General features: G+C 38.3%; 3 protein-coding genes across 3 annotated transcripts in view; all 3 read left to right on the top strand.

The window, feature by feature from the left end:
- The window catches only part of LOC101309374, a 22,336-nt gene extending 16,414 nt beyond the window's left edge, over nt 1-5,922 (top strand). The window contains exons 4-7 of the mRNA XM_004305629.1: nt 3,194-3,210; nt 3,644-3,755; nt 3,998-4,255; nt 5,437-5,922. Coding sequence (XP_004305677.1) covers nt 3,194-3,210; nt 3,644-3,755; nt 3,998-4,255; nt 5,437-5,922 — 873 coding nt within the window. The remainder of the gene's footprint in view (nt 1-3,193; nt 3,211-3,643; nt 3,756-3,997; nt 4,256-5,436) is intronic.
- A 921-nt stretch (nt 5,923-6,843) lies between these two features.
- Nucleotides 6,844-10,745, top strand: LOC101309076 (putative pentatricopeptide repeat-containing protein At5g09950-like). The gene is made up of 2 exons (XM_004305628.1): nt 6,844-10,104; nt 10,482-10,745. The coding sequence occupies exon 1, from the start codon at nt 6,844-6,846 to the stop codon at nt 9,973-9,975; it is 3,132 nt and encodes a 1,043-aa protein (XP_004305676.1). The 3' UTR covers nt 9,976-10,104; nt 10,482-10,745.
- Nucleotides 10,692-12,364, top strand: LOC101308788. The gene is made up of 4 exons (XM_004305627.1): nt 10,692-10,875; nt 10,969-11,149; nt 11,840-11,931; nt 12,063-12,364. The coding sequence occupies exons 1-4, from the start codon at nt 10,692-10,694 to the stop codon at nt 12,362-12,364; spliced, it is 759 nt and encodes a 252-aa protein (XP_004305675.1).
- Nucleotides 12,365-15,445: the final 3,081 nt, after the last annotated feature.

Here is a 15,445-nt window from a genome sequence, read left to right as displayed (position 1 = left end):
CTCTCTCTCTCTCTCTCTTCNCTCTTCTCTCTCTCTCTCTCTCTCTCTCTCTCTCTCTCTCTCTCTCTCTCTCTCTCTCTCTCTCTCTCTCTCTCTCTCTCCCAGAACCTTAAAAAGCTTCTGCTCTACCATTTGAAGAAGCTCGTCAGCTCAGATAAGCTCATCAAGGTCAAAAGCTCCGACAAGATCCCCTCCGTTAAGTCCCTCGTAGCTCCGTCCAAGCCCACCGCTGCTGCTCCGACGAAGAAGAAGCTCGCCGCCGCGGCCAAGCCCAAAAGGAATAAGGAGTGAGAGGCTGCTACTATTTGTTTTTTTTCTTTCCAGATTTGCTCCATGCCCCATTTTCAAATTAGAGTTGGGTCTGTTTGATTTGATTCAATAATGATCATGATTTTGTTTAGGAAACTTGTATTGATTTTAGGCAAATTGGTGTATTTGTTTCATAAGATTTGATCATCTTTTTTTGGGTTTTTAAGCACAATGGGAGTTATGCACATAAGGTGTTTGATGAAAGTCATCAATGAGGTTGTTGTTATACAAAACCCTTTTACATGTTGATTATCTAATTGCTACTGATTCAGTAATCATGATGTGGGAATAAATCTATTTTTGCACATTAGAATAACAATTTATAGACAAGATAATCTGATGAAGTTTATACTAATATGTGTTAATTAAGCTACTATTTATTGATTTCACTAAATACATGCTACTGTATTTTCTGAAAGTTGATGCTATAACACTAGCTGAGTCACTAAAAGCTTGCTACTACTCCACTGGTAATACCTTGTTACTGCATTTTGGGAAATAGTTGCTAGTCTTGCTACCAACTAATTGAGCCACTAAAAACATGCTGCTGCATTTTTTTGAAAATAACTGCTAGTACATTAGCTGAGTCACTAAAAACCTGCTACTAAATTTACTGGAAATAGCTTTGCTACTGCATTTACCGGAAGTAGTTGCTACTATATCGGCTGAGCCACTGAAAACATGCTACTACATTTATTAGAAATAGCTACTACTGCATTTATTGGAAGTAACTGCTACTACACTAGCTGAACCACTAAAAACCTGTTATTACTGTACGTACTGAAAATAACTGCTACTTCATTAGTTGAGTCACTGAAAACCTACTACTGCACTTACTAAAGCTGCTACTACACTAACTGAACCACTAAAACCCTGCTACTACATCTGTTGGAAGTGTAGCTTTCCAGCAAAACATGCTAAAACATGCTACTACATTAGTTGAGCCACTAAAAACCTGCTACTGCACTTACTGAAGCTGCTACTATACTAGCTGAACCACTAAAACCCTGCTACTACATATGTTGAAAGTGTAGATTTCCAGCAAAACATGCTACTACATTAACTGAGCCACTAAAAACCTGCTACTACTTCTACTGGGATGTTAACCTCTGCTACTATTTTCTACTGGAAGGTTAACCCATGATACTATTTCTACTGGAATTAACTGCTACTACTATTGGGATGTTAACCTCTGCTACTACGTACTTCTACTGGAATTAACTTCTACTAGTTCTATTAGGATGTTAACCCCTGCTACTACACTGGAATTAACTACGACTACTACAATAAATTATTGAAAACATGCTACTGAATTCCATTTACTGAAAATCTCAAAAGGAGAGACTTTTCTCTTCTAAAAACATATTTAATTAGTGTAAGATTAGTTTGGTAAATTAAACCATGACACATAACATGTAGAAAAAAGATTGTCCTTAATTGTTAAAAACTGTCCTTATTTGTTTAACAACAACACAAATGGATTTATTTGTGTTTCAAATCTTTTTAAAAGATGTATATGTAATTTGCTAAAACCAAATTTCTACGTTCCTTGTTTTGATTTTGTTGGGTGACTTAATTTCTGCGATCTCACTGACGAGTCGTGGCTGCACATTTCAGGTGGCAATAATAGTTAAAAATGGGAGACTCCAAATTTATCCTTAAAAGAACGATTCTCAATGTCTTTCTTATATTTCAATATGTGCCCAGGGTTTGTCAAATCTACCTATCAAGCACGACAATAGAAAGGATTGGAGTATGGGGCAAAGGTGTATTCAACTTTTTCTTTTACATCCTTGCTGGCCATGTAAGTTTTATCTCAAATATTCTTTTATATCTCATATTTATATATACATCTTTTTAAATTAGATAAACCTTTACATAAGTGATCTATATATAAGATGTTAAAAACTAACAGTAGAAATGTGACCGAAAAACCAGTCAAATAAAAAAATAGACACTTAAATATGAGAATTGAATTCAGTTTAAACTTTAAGACTAAAATCAGTTTAATCCCTGACTTTTTATTTTTAATCACTTTGGTCCTTGTACTCTCAAACATCATCAACTAATAAGTCCAAAATTTAATATGGCTCTAAAAATAACGTCATTTGCTGACTTAGAGCTAACATAAGGATCCACATTTGAGCTTTTTAACCTACAAAAAAGGCAAATGAACATTCTAACGATGAAAAAGACATAATTTTTCAAGGACCAAACTTAGCCATTTTTGGACTAAAATTCAAATTTTAGACTTCGATGATATCGTTTGAGAGTACAAGGACTAATGTGATTGAAACAAAAAGATCATGGACCAAATTGATTTTAGCCTTAAAGTTTGAAAAAGTAAACTGAATTTAGTCCTTAAGATTAAGGATGGAGCTCCGCTCTGGATAAGATTGTATACACACGCACATGCATGACTCTTCTAATGAGAGATTCCCTTTTTTGGTCATTTTGAGAGATAGAACCGCGTCATTAGACCTGTATTTAATTTAATGATCTTTGATGACTGAAATTAAGTCAAAAAATAATATACGACATCCATTGCAAGACGAGGTTTGTCGTTGAACTTTGCAAGCTGGGTTGAAACGCTAGCATATTAATTCTTCTCAGGTAAGGACATCCACATCTATTAATATATACACTAATTTTTCTTGAAATGACTTGTTTTTCGATCATATATTCACATCTTAATAACTGCATGTATAAAGAGTCTGCTAAAGATACTCAAGTGTATAGTTCACTTATATAAATTTCCGGACAAATTATATGTTTTTTTTATGTATTTATAGATCACTTTTGATAATTTTCTTCCGATTTAACGAAATTAGAGTATGACATATCTAAATCATCGGTCTTATAAGTTGGTCCTTTGGTTTTATAGGTACTTGCATCTTTTTGGTACTTCTTTTCCATTCAACTAGAGACATCGTTTTGGCACCAAGCTTGTAGAAATGCTATCGGATGCATATCTACTTATGAATGCGGTGGCAATACTACAAAAAACGTGTCACTTCTGAATGAATTGTGCCCTATAAATTCATCAAATGCTACCTTATTTGATTTTGGAATATACCTTGATCTCCTTCAATCTGGTAACACGGGATCAGTGGAATTTTCCAGGAAGTTCTTTTACTCTCTCTGGTGGGGCATGAAAAATCTAAGGTGGTATTCCATATACCTATTAACTTACAATAGTTTCCTTGTCTTTATAGCTCATAATTGATATGCTTAAGTTCCCTGATGCCATGCATAAAGAATGCTGATTTTTCAGTAGGGTTTGCTATCAAACTCTCCCCTATACTGTGTTAACTGGTTTGATGAATTTTTGCAGTAATTTTGGCACCAATCTGGAAACAAGTAATTACGTCTGGGAGAACTGTTTTGCAATTCTTATTGGACTAATTGGCTTGCTTCTATTTTTGTATCTCATTGGAAATGTGCAGGTTGGTAATAAACCTGTATAAGAGCATCTAGTAAATTCATTTACAAACACTCCCCGTACGTGCTATCAATATTAATTACAACGTTTTTCTTATATACTGTAATTGTTTCTAACTACATTGGAGGAAAATCGAATTAACCTCTAGTCTAGTGTAGTGTTAAACCAATTCCCAACACTCACCCCCATTTCTTTGCATAAATTTTGAACCGAGTTGTTTTAACTAACTATTCATTTGGTTGACAGACATATATACAGTTGGCAACTACAAAGTCGGTGAAGATTGCTGAGAAAAACGAAGAATTAAGACGGACAAGAGTTACTAAGAAGTATCTAGAAATGAAAATGTGGATGTCAGATAGAGATCTGTCCGAGGACACAAAGACAAAAATCAGGGCGGAGAAATTCATAGATCAACCGGAGGATCTAAACTTAATATGCAGTGCGGGATTTGATGCTTTAAACTCTTTGAAGAGTTGTATAGCCATGAAAGTTCTAAAGAAAGTATGTTCTTCAACCCAATCTACTTCGGTTTGATTTCTCCACCCTTGAATTTGTAGGGCTTTTTTCAGAAACCATATATGAACTAATCTCTGTGCAAATAACACCATCGCTGTCGATCTATTTAAGCTATTTATGGAGGAAAATTCTGCTATGCATAGCATGCAAGCAAATCTCCCTTTTCAGGCTAACTGATCCGGCTCCTCTAAAGTGAGCAAACCGTGAAGTTAGTAAGTTTCATAAAATCTTCAGCCTCCATCTAATTTAATGGTTTAAACATATCCACTTTAATTAAAAACATCAATTTTTAGATTTTTTATTTATTTATTTCCATACAAGTGATTTTTTTTTCTTAAAAGGAAAAAATAAAACTTAACCTATACGTTTTTTTTTTGTTTTGGTTTTTTTAAAGGAGTTTAACCTGTGTTCATAAACATGAGATCCTCTTGATATCTGATCGAATGGTGAATTCATAATTTATAACTCTATGTTTTAAGGTTTGAATAGAAAGGCTTTAGTTTCTTAATTTATTCAAGAGGTTTCGTTAATTGATCATCTACCATCAGCCTCTGGAATCTAGGTATTGTAATTTGCATTCTATTTTGATTTTTGGAGATGATGACCATATAGCTAAATATATATAGTTGGTTTTCCAATTAATAATTGAATTGTAGGCATGGATCTCTCCAATCTTTCCTACTTTTGGTTTATAAATCGATTGGAGTACTAATCGCAATAGTTCATGAATTGCCTTAGTCTTATCGATGTGAAGTACTATGAAGCACTCATGTACCATGAATCTGGAAATTTGCTTTTACAGAGAGAATTCTTGGAAACACAGGTTCACATAGCAAAAACAAAGATGAAGGTTGACTAATGACAAAAAGAAGAAAAGAAAAAGATAGAATTTCGAATTAACATTAGTACGTAATTGATATAGATATTTTGTAGCCATTAGATTAGATGGAGACTAGAGATTTTATAAAATTTACTAACTTCACGATTTGCTCACTTTAAATGAGCCAGATCCCTTCAAAACCCACCACCTGCACATGTCCCCTTTTAGCTGTATGTATGTCATACATGTCTGCACCATAGATAAATATCTATTTGTCGATATAGATTGTCATGTTAATATAAGCTATTTGATATCTTGTTCTCATTGACCTTGCCAATTAACACAGGTGCCCTTGTTTGAGGGTGTCGATGAAAGTAGTTTGAAACATATCACGGGTTACATGGAACCAGTTATCTACACCAAGAATAGCTACATCCTTCGAGCGGGTGGTCCGTGTACTATGCTTCTCTTCATTGTAGAAGGCGTAATCGAATTGACCGACAGAACGTCGTCTAACGGTGCCGAAACGATGACCAAGCGTCTTCAGAAAGGTGACTATTATGGAGACGGTGTGCTGGATTTGGCATCATTGAACCTTAAGCTCGGCGCGGGAGTCTGGGAGAAAAGCAATTCGAACCAAGATGTCAAATGTCTTACCAAAGTCGAGGCCTTTCTTACCAATTTCCGCATGTTAGATAACTTTCTAAGAGACTGCAGCATACGCCTGAATGACAACGTGAAGCCGACAGTTCCCCCTAACAACACTGATGAGACATCAAATGAGGTATACATGCAGTTTTTACTTTTAAAGCTTCGTTACCCTGAACCCTAATACTTGCATGTATTCACATGATCGAGTTACAAACCATTGTAGTATGTGATGGACTAATAGACGAAAGTGTACAACGAAACAGATAAACGCGGTCGAAAACTATGAGACCGGAGGAGATTGAAGAGTCAAAACAGATGGAGATGAAGACCGTGAAATTAGATCAAGGTAGAGGACAACCAAGAGAAGACGTTGCGATTACGGGTGCATCTACATCCAGTACTACTGTTGAACAGATGCTTAGTGAGCAGCTGGTTCTAGTCCGACAGATTCGTGATGATATGGCTACACAGGGACGAAGATTAGATGGCATGGCTGCATTCTTGTCCACGTGGGGATATCCAGGCGGCATACCGGCTCCTCCTACACCTTGAAGCAATTGATGTATTTATTCCCAATCTTTGCAGATTCATACCATGGTGCCTTATTCATCATAATTGCTGCTTTTGAACTGTATGGAAATAGCTGTCCTTAGTTCAATGACGTCTACAATTTGATTCCGGAGCAACTGCTATGTTGTTCGAAAATTATGTGTAACCTATGTGTAAATTTGCTATTGTGTTATTCGTTCCCTGGAATCTACTCTTACCTATGAGGCTATGAGCAGACCCAAAAAACAAGAGCATTGGACTTGCTTCATTATTTTGTGTTTCGTGGCCCTAAGAGTCTTTTCATTATCTTCTTCACTGCCAGACCCTGTAAGGTTCGCGGAAAGGAAAAGAGAAGAACAAAAGATAATTCTCGGGTAGTTTCGGTTTCGATGTTTGGTATTAAGAAAAATTTATTGGGGAAATTCATTCATATGCGTGTGTTGTAATGTATCAGACGATAATTTTGTTTGAAACTCTTGTTATCGTTACTCAAATCCGCGCGAAAACTAAAACATGAAGGACGAAACACATCACTCTTCTTCACCACAACACTATGTTCCGCTCTCTCCTCAAACCCAAACCAAAACCTCGCCGCCCTTCCCACCCTGCTTTCACTTCTCTCGCCGCACCTCTCCCCTCAGACTCACCTCACCACCACCAGTCATCTCACCCCCACACCGAAACCCCACCCCCACATTCCACTCCAACCTACGCCAATCTTCTCCATCAGTTCAAAAACTCCCTCACCCAAAACGAAGCCGAAACCTTTCATTCAAAAATCCTCAAACACGGCTTCACTCAAGACCTCTTCTTATCCAACGCCCTCCTCAACCTCTACGTCAAAATCGGTTCTTTATCCAATGCACGCCACCTGTTCGACGAAATGCCTCACAGAAACTCGGTCACCTGGGCCTGCCTCATTTCAGGGTACGCCCGGAGCATAACACCAGACAAGGCCTGCGGGCATTTCAAACGCATGGTTTGCGATGGCTTCGTGCCGAGTGTGTATGCTTTCGGGGCTGTTCTAAGGGCCTGCCAGGAGTTGGGTCCTGGCAGGCTCAAGTTTGGGATGCAGGTTCATGGGTTGTTGTCGAAAATGCATGAGTGTGATGTGTTGCTAGCTAATGTGGTAATGTCAATGTATGGGAGGTGTTTGGGTGCCGCGGATGATGCTTACCGCGCTTTTTGCGAGAGCAAGTTTAAGAATTTAGTGTCTTGGAATTCGATTATTTCGGTTTATTGTCAACGAGGGGATGCAGTGTCTGCTTATGAGATTTTTTCGAAGATGCAGAAGGATGGTGTGGGTTTTGATTTGCAGCCGAATGAGTATACTTTCGGTAGCTTAGTGCCTGCTTGCTGTAATTTGGCGGATTCTGGTTTGGTTTTGCTGCAGCAGATGCTGAGCAGGGTGTGCAAAGCTGGATTTTTGGGGGATTTGTATGTGGGAAGTGCTTTGGTTAGTGGATTCGCGAGGGTTGGGTTAGTTGATTACGCTAGGAAGATTTTTGAGCAGATGGGGGAGAGGAATGTAGTTTCGATGAATGGTTTGATGGTTGGGCTGGTGAGGCAGAAGCAAGGAGAAGAAGCCGCTCGGGTTTTCATGGAGATGAAGGACTTGGTTGGAATGAACATCGATTCGCTTGTGGTTCTTTTGAGTTCTTTCGCTGAATTTTCTGTTTTAGAGGAAGGGAAAAGAAAGGGAAGGGAGGTTCATGCATATGTAATTGCGACTGGCTTGATTCGCAGCAAGGTTGCAATAGAGAATGGACTTGTAAATATGTATGCCAAATGTGGTGCTATTGATGATGCTTGTTCTGTTTTCAGGCTCATGGTAGACAAAGACTCAATCTCATGGAACTCTCTGATTTCTGGTCTCGACCAGAACGAGCGTTTTGAAGACGCAGTCATGAAGTTCTCTGAAGTGAGAAGATCTGAGTTGACGCCTTCAATTTTCACATTAATTAGTGCTTTGAGTTCATGTGCAAGCTTGGAGTGGATCAAGATGGGACAGCAAATACATTGTGAAGCACTTAAACTGGGACTTGATTTGGATGTCTCAGTTTCAAATGCTCTTCTTGCATTGTATTCCGAGACGGGATGTCTTAATGAATCCCGGAATGTTTTCTTCTTGATGCAGGAGTATGACCAAGTGTCGTGGAATTCAATTGTTGGGGCTTTAGCTAGTTCAGAGGCTTCAGTTTCTGAGGCTGTAGAATATTTATTGGAAATGATGCGATCTGGATGGCAACTTAATAGAGTAACATTTATTAGCATTCTTTCAGCAGTTTCATCTCTCTCACTTCACGATCTAGGCCAGCAGATTCATGCTGTAGTATTAAAATACAATGCTGCAAAAGACTCTGCGATTGAGAATGCACTTATTGCTTGCTATGGTAAGTGTGGATATATAGATGACTGTGAGAAGATATTTTCTAGAATGCCTGAAAGAAGGGATGAAGTAAGTTGGAATTCCATGATTTCTGGATACATACACAATGAGCTCTTACCCAAGGCCATCGATTTGGTCTGGTTTATGATGCAGAAGGGTCAGAAATTAGACTCTTTTACTTTTGCCACTGTTCTGAGTGCTTGTGCCTCAGTTGCAACATTAGAGCGTGGGATGGAAGTTCATGCATGTGCTATAAGATCTTGTTTGGAATCTGATGTTGTAGTTGGGAGTGCACTTGTCGACATGTACTCAAAGTGTGGAAGGATTGATTATGCTTCAAGATTCTTTGAGTCGATGCCAGTTAGAAATGTGTATTCCTGGAATTCATTAATATCAGGATATGCTCGCAATGGCGATGGACAAAATGCTCTTAGGATTTTCACACAAATGAAGCAACAAGATCAGCCGCCAGATCATGTTACCTTTGTTGGGGTCCTATCAGCTTGTAGCCATGCAGGGCTCGTGGATGAAGGGTTTCAGCATTTCAATTCTATGAGTAAGGTACATGGACTGGCTCCTAGGATGGAGCACTTTTCATGTATGGTTGATCTTCTTGGAAGGGCAGGAAAACAAAATATGATAGAGGACTTTATCAAAAAGATGCCAATGAAGCCTAATGTTCTTATTTGGAGGACAGTTTTAGGGGCTTGTTGCCGAGCTAATGGTCGTAACACAGAGCTAGGCAGGATGGCTGGTGAAATGCTTTTGGAGTTGGAACCCCAAAATGCTGTGAACTATGTGCTACTTGCCAACATGTATGCTTCTGGTGGAAAGTGGGATGATGTGGCAAAAGCTAGGATGACAATGAGGAAGGCAGCAGTGAAGAAGGAAGCTGGGTGCAGTTGGGTGACCATGAAAGATGGAGTTCATGTTTTTGTAGCCGGAGACAAATTACACCCAGAGAAAGATTTGATATATGAAAAACTGAAGGAACTTAACAAGAAAATGAGGGATGCTGGATATGTGCCTGAAACGAAATTTGCACTATACGATCTTGAACTGGAAAACAAGGAAGAACTGCTTAGCTATCACAGTGAAAAGCTTGCAGTTGCATATGTTCTTACTCGCCAGTCAGAGTTGCCTATAAGGATTATGAAAAATCTCCGGGTTTGTGGTGACTGCCACTCTGCCTTCAAATACATATCAAAGATTGTTGACAGGCAAATAGTATTGCGGGATTCAAACAGATTTCATCACTTTGCGGATGGCAAGTGTTCTTGTGGGGATTTCTGGTAACTGACCTGTTATCACTTTGTACCAGGTGGGAGTATGATCATGGTTTTTAACGCCATAGTTTTGATTGGGGGCATTGATGCAAGATATGAGCAAAAAACTGAAGCAGCTGAACAGTGTTTATTACATCAAGTGAGTTTATCAACCTATGTTGTAAAGTAGATTACAATTTTAGGTGAACAAGCTAAACGTCACTGAGAAATAACCAATCTCATAAACAATGTTTGATATATCCGTCATGAACAAAGAGTACACCGGATACAAATGAAACGTTACAACTTACAAGTTTCAACTTTTGTCTGAACTCAGTTTTTATTGTTTTGCTTTTAACATTGCTTTTACTAATTAAAATCAATTACTGATTTGCCACATTATTAACTCTAACTGTTACTTTTTCAGAAGAAATTCAGCTATAATATTTGAGTATTGATGGATGACCATTTATTTTTAGTTTTGTGGCACATAATTCCTATCGACGGTGGCTCTTATTGACATTTCTATGTTTATAGTTTTATATGCAGCTAGCCTGCAATCTCCTGCTGGATGTCAACACAATGCAAAGATCTCCATGTCAAAAAATTGGTGTTACTCACTCAGGCGCTTCCTAAAATCCAAAACCTCATCCCTATATAAATCCGACGACCCTCAGTTAGTGCATACCTATACAACAAGAACACAAGTCCTCAAGGAGAAGGAGATTACTTAAGCTGGTTAGAGCTATGAAGCTGAATCATGTGATCGTGGTCCTTGTTATAGCATTGGCAGCAGCAGTGTTGCATGGAACAGAAGCCAAAAAGTATCAAGTCGGAGGCGACTTGGGTTGGACTATCCCTCCCGGCGGCGCTTCCACTTATGCTTCATGGGCTTCAAAGCACACCCTTAAAGTTGACAAGGATACTCTAGGTAATGCATCTAGTACACACTACGCAGTACATGTACATTTCAACTTTCATGACTATGAAGACAAATTTTGCTGGTTGTTTTTTTATTCTGCAGTGTTCAACTTTAAAGCAGGAGAAAATGACTCGACTATAGTAACCAAGGAGAATTATGACTCCTGCAACACCAAGGATCCGTTGTATCAAATCAAGAGTCCGGGTGTAGTTGTCGGTGCTTCCACGCCGGGCACATTTTATTTCACCTGCAGCTTCGCCGGGCACTGTCACAAGGGGCAAAGGTAGCCATTGATTTTGCACGCTCTTTAACCGGGCAACCTAGAGCAGCTCTAAGTCCAAGTCCCAGTCCAAGTCCAAGTGCATCTGATGAAGATGTGACAACCGAGCAGCTCAAAATAATGATGATGGCATGAAGTAGCCGGGATTCCATGGATCTTTGTCATCTAACCACACCTGCAACGAAATTCAATTCTTCTGTTGCATTCTTATGAATAACTCGAGTGTACCTAGTGCATGAGATCTTGACTTATTGATAGCTTAATGAAATTCATGTCCACGTAACCAGATGATTCAGCACTGTTACTAGATTAAACTTTGATTTGAACGTTGTCATAAGCTTTGAAGTTTTTCCAAGTTTTGTAACAGCTTTAGTAGTCCAGGAGCATTCATACATTGAATGTTACTATGTTAGTGTCTTACAAACTATATTGACAAGATCGAATTTCAGTGCAATGTTACTTGGCAGGGCATACATGAACATGTTGCATCTTGTTTTCAAGTATTTTGTGTAGCATATAGATTCTTAGAATCTCAGAGCTCCTTTCATCCTATATAAATCCTGACAGTACATAGCCCTTGATAAGTGCATACCTACACGAGAAGAACACAATTTACTTAAGGTGGTTAGAACTATGAATGTGAATCATGTCATTGCGATCCTTGTTATCACAGTGGCAGCGGCAATGTTACAGGGAACAGAAGCCAAAAAGTATAGAGTCGGAGGCAACTTGGGTTGGACTATCCCTCCCGGCGGCGCTGCCACTTATTCTTCATGGGCTTCCAAGTACACCTTCAAAGTTAACAAGGATCTTCTAGCTAGGTAAACTAGCACTCAATATATATGTAACTTTTGAATCTTGAACAGTTGAACTTAACTGTGTACATATTTCCATATGGTTGCTTTGTTTTCTGCAGGGTTCAACTTCGAAGCAGGAGAAAATGACTTGATTCTGGAAACAAAGGAAAATTTCCACACCTGCAACACAGCTGAACCATTATTACAATTCGAGGGTCCAGTATATATTGGATCTGCCAATCCCAGCACATTATATTTCACTTGCAGCTTCGCCGGGCACTGCCAGAAGAGGCAAAAGGTAGCCATCGATTTTGAACCCCCTTCAAACCTAGCCTGTTGCCTAGTGCAAGTCCAGGTCCATGTCCCATGGCCAGTTCGAGTGCTTCCGATGAATCTGCGGCCACCGAACATCTCGAAATAAGGATGTTGTCATGAAGTAGTGGCCGGTCTTTCACGGCACTAACCACACTTGCAATGAAATTCATTTCTTCCTAGCTAGCTAGTGCATGTTATTTAGCTAGGTTTATAGTAAACGTTAATGAAGTTCATGTAAGACCTAATCAGTCTAGTTAGCAGTTCAGCATTTCAAATAATATCCAACTTCGTCTGAACTCTGAAGTTTCTTAGTTAATGTTCACTGGCATTTTATTTTATTTTTGAATAATAAGTTGTTTATTTCTTCTGTGAAGAATTATCATTGTTAACGATATCTGATGATGATCACTCACTTATAATCATATTGTGGAGGGTATATATAAAGACTAGGATGACCTTTTTCTGGATATTTGGGATTGAAAAAGTTGTTTCAATCCTACGTGTATTGGCAACAAAAATAATAAAGATGAACATTGCAATTTGTTTACCCATTAAAACCTCAAGTTAAGGAAAAACACTGACGAGTCTTGATCCTTTAATAATTTCCTACTGAACTAGACGTACTCACTAAAGAGAATCTCAGTCATAAAACAAGAAGTTCAACTTAAAACGGAACAGATAAACTTTGACATTTTCTCTATCAATAATATGTTGCCGCAAAGAACAACTCTAAAAAATGCGTGTATAAACTAATCCCGATATAACAAGATTGGTAGGTAGAACGTTTCCTAAGAACCAAGAATGGTTGGTGGTGTTAATCAATTAGAAGTTTAGATAACGTACTATATATATCATGCATCGATATATAGAGAGACCACTTATTCCATTTCAATGCTGCTTGCTTGAAAATTGAGGGTAAAAACACAGAGGATCGGAGATCAGAAACATCCATTAATTTATATTATTCAACAATATTAGTTAATGCCCAGAGAAATCAAATGAGTATATATTGAGCTGTGATATATATACGTAACAATCAACTGAGAGTCAATCAAAGGATCGCGGAGTAGGAGATCATTTATATGTCACAAGTAACAATCAACTGGATCATATCTCCTTAATTGTTCAAGAAACCCATCTAATAAAGATTTAAAGACTGATCTCATATAACTGCCTTCCTGTGATTTTGGCTCTTGATTATTGGTGATAGCCTGACTCGGATTTCTTCTAAAAGCAAGGTGATAACAAAGTATCGTCGCTACACTGTGGAGTTTGGTTCTACAGCAACAATGATAAGGTAACCTAACCCAAACAGTATATTCCGTTGTTCCTTGGTGAGAACAAGTCCTCTTGGAAAAGATTCGTCAAACTGTTTCCGGGATTTTGGATCCATGAGTATGGCATAGAAGGACTTGAGCCTTTGGAACTTGGCCTTGGCGGAGGGATCGTTTAGCTGCAACTGCAAAATCTTTGTTCTGTACGCCTTTTTAATCTGTTCCTCATCAAGCTTGTTGCCTTCCTTACCAGATGCTAAACCAAGAACACCCTGTAGTGATCTACGAAGACTGCAGTCTGCTTCTCCATATTGATCTTGTTAGTCGAAATCCTTCTTATGGGAGCAGGTCGATATATAGAGAAGTGGAAAACAATGTACATATATGATCGTTCCTCCTTAAGGATATACACTAAGGCCGCGTTCCTCATGTGATTTATAAGAGTTTAAGTTACTTCATCTATTACCAATTGACTTTAGATGTGAATTCATACTACTTTATCAGATTTCACTATGAACAAAGACAAGACAATTACAATTGTAACTAAAAAAGACAAGCAAACTATGTACGGCGCACCAAACAATTACAAGTCTAAAACTCTAACATATATGTTTGAACCCTAACAGATAAGGGTGGGCATAAAACCCGAACTGGACCGGTAGGGCCGAACGGTCCAGGCTAGGCTTTTTCACTGTCCTATTTTCTTTTTCTGCCAGTCCGGTTTGGTTCCAATAACAGCCGGGTCAGGCCCGGTCCCTGATATTAGATAATATTTCTGGCCTGAAAGCCCGGACGTTAATCTAGCCGCTGACTTTCACAATTTATCTCCAACTAATAGAACTCAAGTGTCCAGAGCATCCTTGTCGCTCACGTCTAACATGCCGAATTTCATATACTTAACAAAACCCTAGTTGAGATTTCACATAATTAACAAAAAACAATCAAGCTTTCATAAAATTATTACAAACCCAGTTGAGTTTACACATAATTAAAAGAAACCTAGTTCAGAATTCACGCAATTATCGAAACCCAATAGAGATTTACACATAATGACAATAACCGTTAACCCAGTATAGATTTTTACATATTAACAGAGACCTAACTGAATCTCAATAACCTTGAAAGATCCTGAGTCAAAGATTGAAAACACAAGAGGAAAAAAAAATAAAAAAATAAACTGGACCTCAGTGAGGTGGCGAGAGGGAGAGCCGGAGGTGGTGCAGTCGACGGAGACGCTACTGTCATGATGGCCACAGCTGGACCTCTGGGCGTTGGTGCTGAAGGAGCAAGAAATAGACGGATAAACAGAAACCAAGCGAAGAGGGTTGAAGAGCTTGGAGAAGAGGCTTGGGGACGAGGCCTACTATGTTGCACGAACAAAGGCATGGATACAGCAACACGACACGACGCGACACGGTGATACAGTAAAATTTAAAAACTGAGTTTCCGACACGGCTTAGACACGATAAAAAGAATAATATATTTAAATATTTTTAATATATAAAAATATATCCTATAATATGAAATAAGTTCATTACATTACCAAAATCATGTTCTAAATTCAATCTTTTTTCTTGAATTAAATTCAGTTTACCCCCCAAATATTTGGTGACAAAATCAGTTCAGTCTTGTAACTTTTTTTTTAAATCAGTTCGTCCCTTCAACTTTCGTAGGGTCCAATTTTTGAATTCCTCTAGAAATATGACGTCACCAAACATGTTGGAACTGACAATGAGACCCATAATTCAGCTTTATCCCTCTTCAAAACGGTAAAATAGCCAATTTGACAAAATATTATTAAAGAAGATAAAAAAATACATCTATTTGGCAAAATGAATAAAAAACAAGGATTAAATTCAGTTTACCTCCTTAAACTTTAGAGCTAAAATCAGTTTAGTTCCTGATTTTTTTTT

Source organism: Fragaria vesca, linkage group LG6 (assembly GCF_000184155.1).
Source record: "Fragaria vesca subsp. vesca linkage group LG6, FraVesHawaii_1.0, whole genome shotgun sequence".
In the NCBI taxonomy this organism is placed as follows: domain Eukaryota; kingdom Viridiplantae; phylum Streptophyta; class Magnoliopsida; order Rosales; family Rosaceae; genus Fragaria; species Fragaria vesca.
This window is presented reverse-complemented; position numbering and strand designations above follow the sequence as displayed.

What these genes read in the sequence shown, in the direction of transcription:
- LOC101308788 (XM_004305627.1), top strand. Translation starts at nt 10,692, where the DNA reads ATGAAGCTGAATCATGTGATCGTGGTCCTTGTTATAGCATTGGCAGCA. An exon ending in CACTGTCACAAGGGGCAAAG is followed by an intron (nt 11,150 to 11,839) that starts GTAGCCATTGAT and finishes GCAATGTTACAG; the next exon opens with GGAACAGAAGCCAAAAAGTA. An exon ending in TATTCTTCATGGGCTTCCAA is followed by an intron (nt 11,932 to 12,062) that starts GTACACCTTCAA and finishes TGTTTTCTGCAG; the next exon opens with GGTTCAACTTCGAAGCAGGA.
- LOC101309076 (XM_004305628.1), top strand. Translation starts at nt 6,844, where the DNA reads ATGTTCCGCTCTCTCCTCAAACCCAAACCAAAACCTCGCCGCCCTTCC.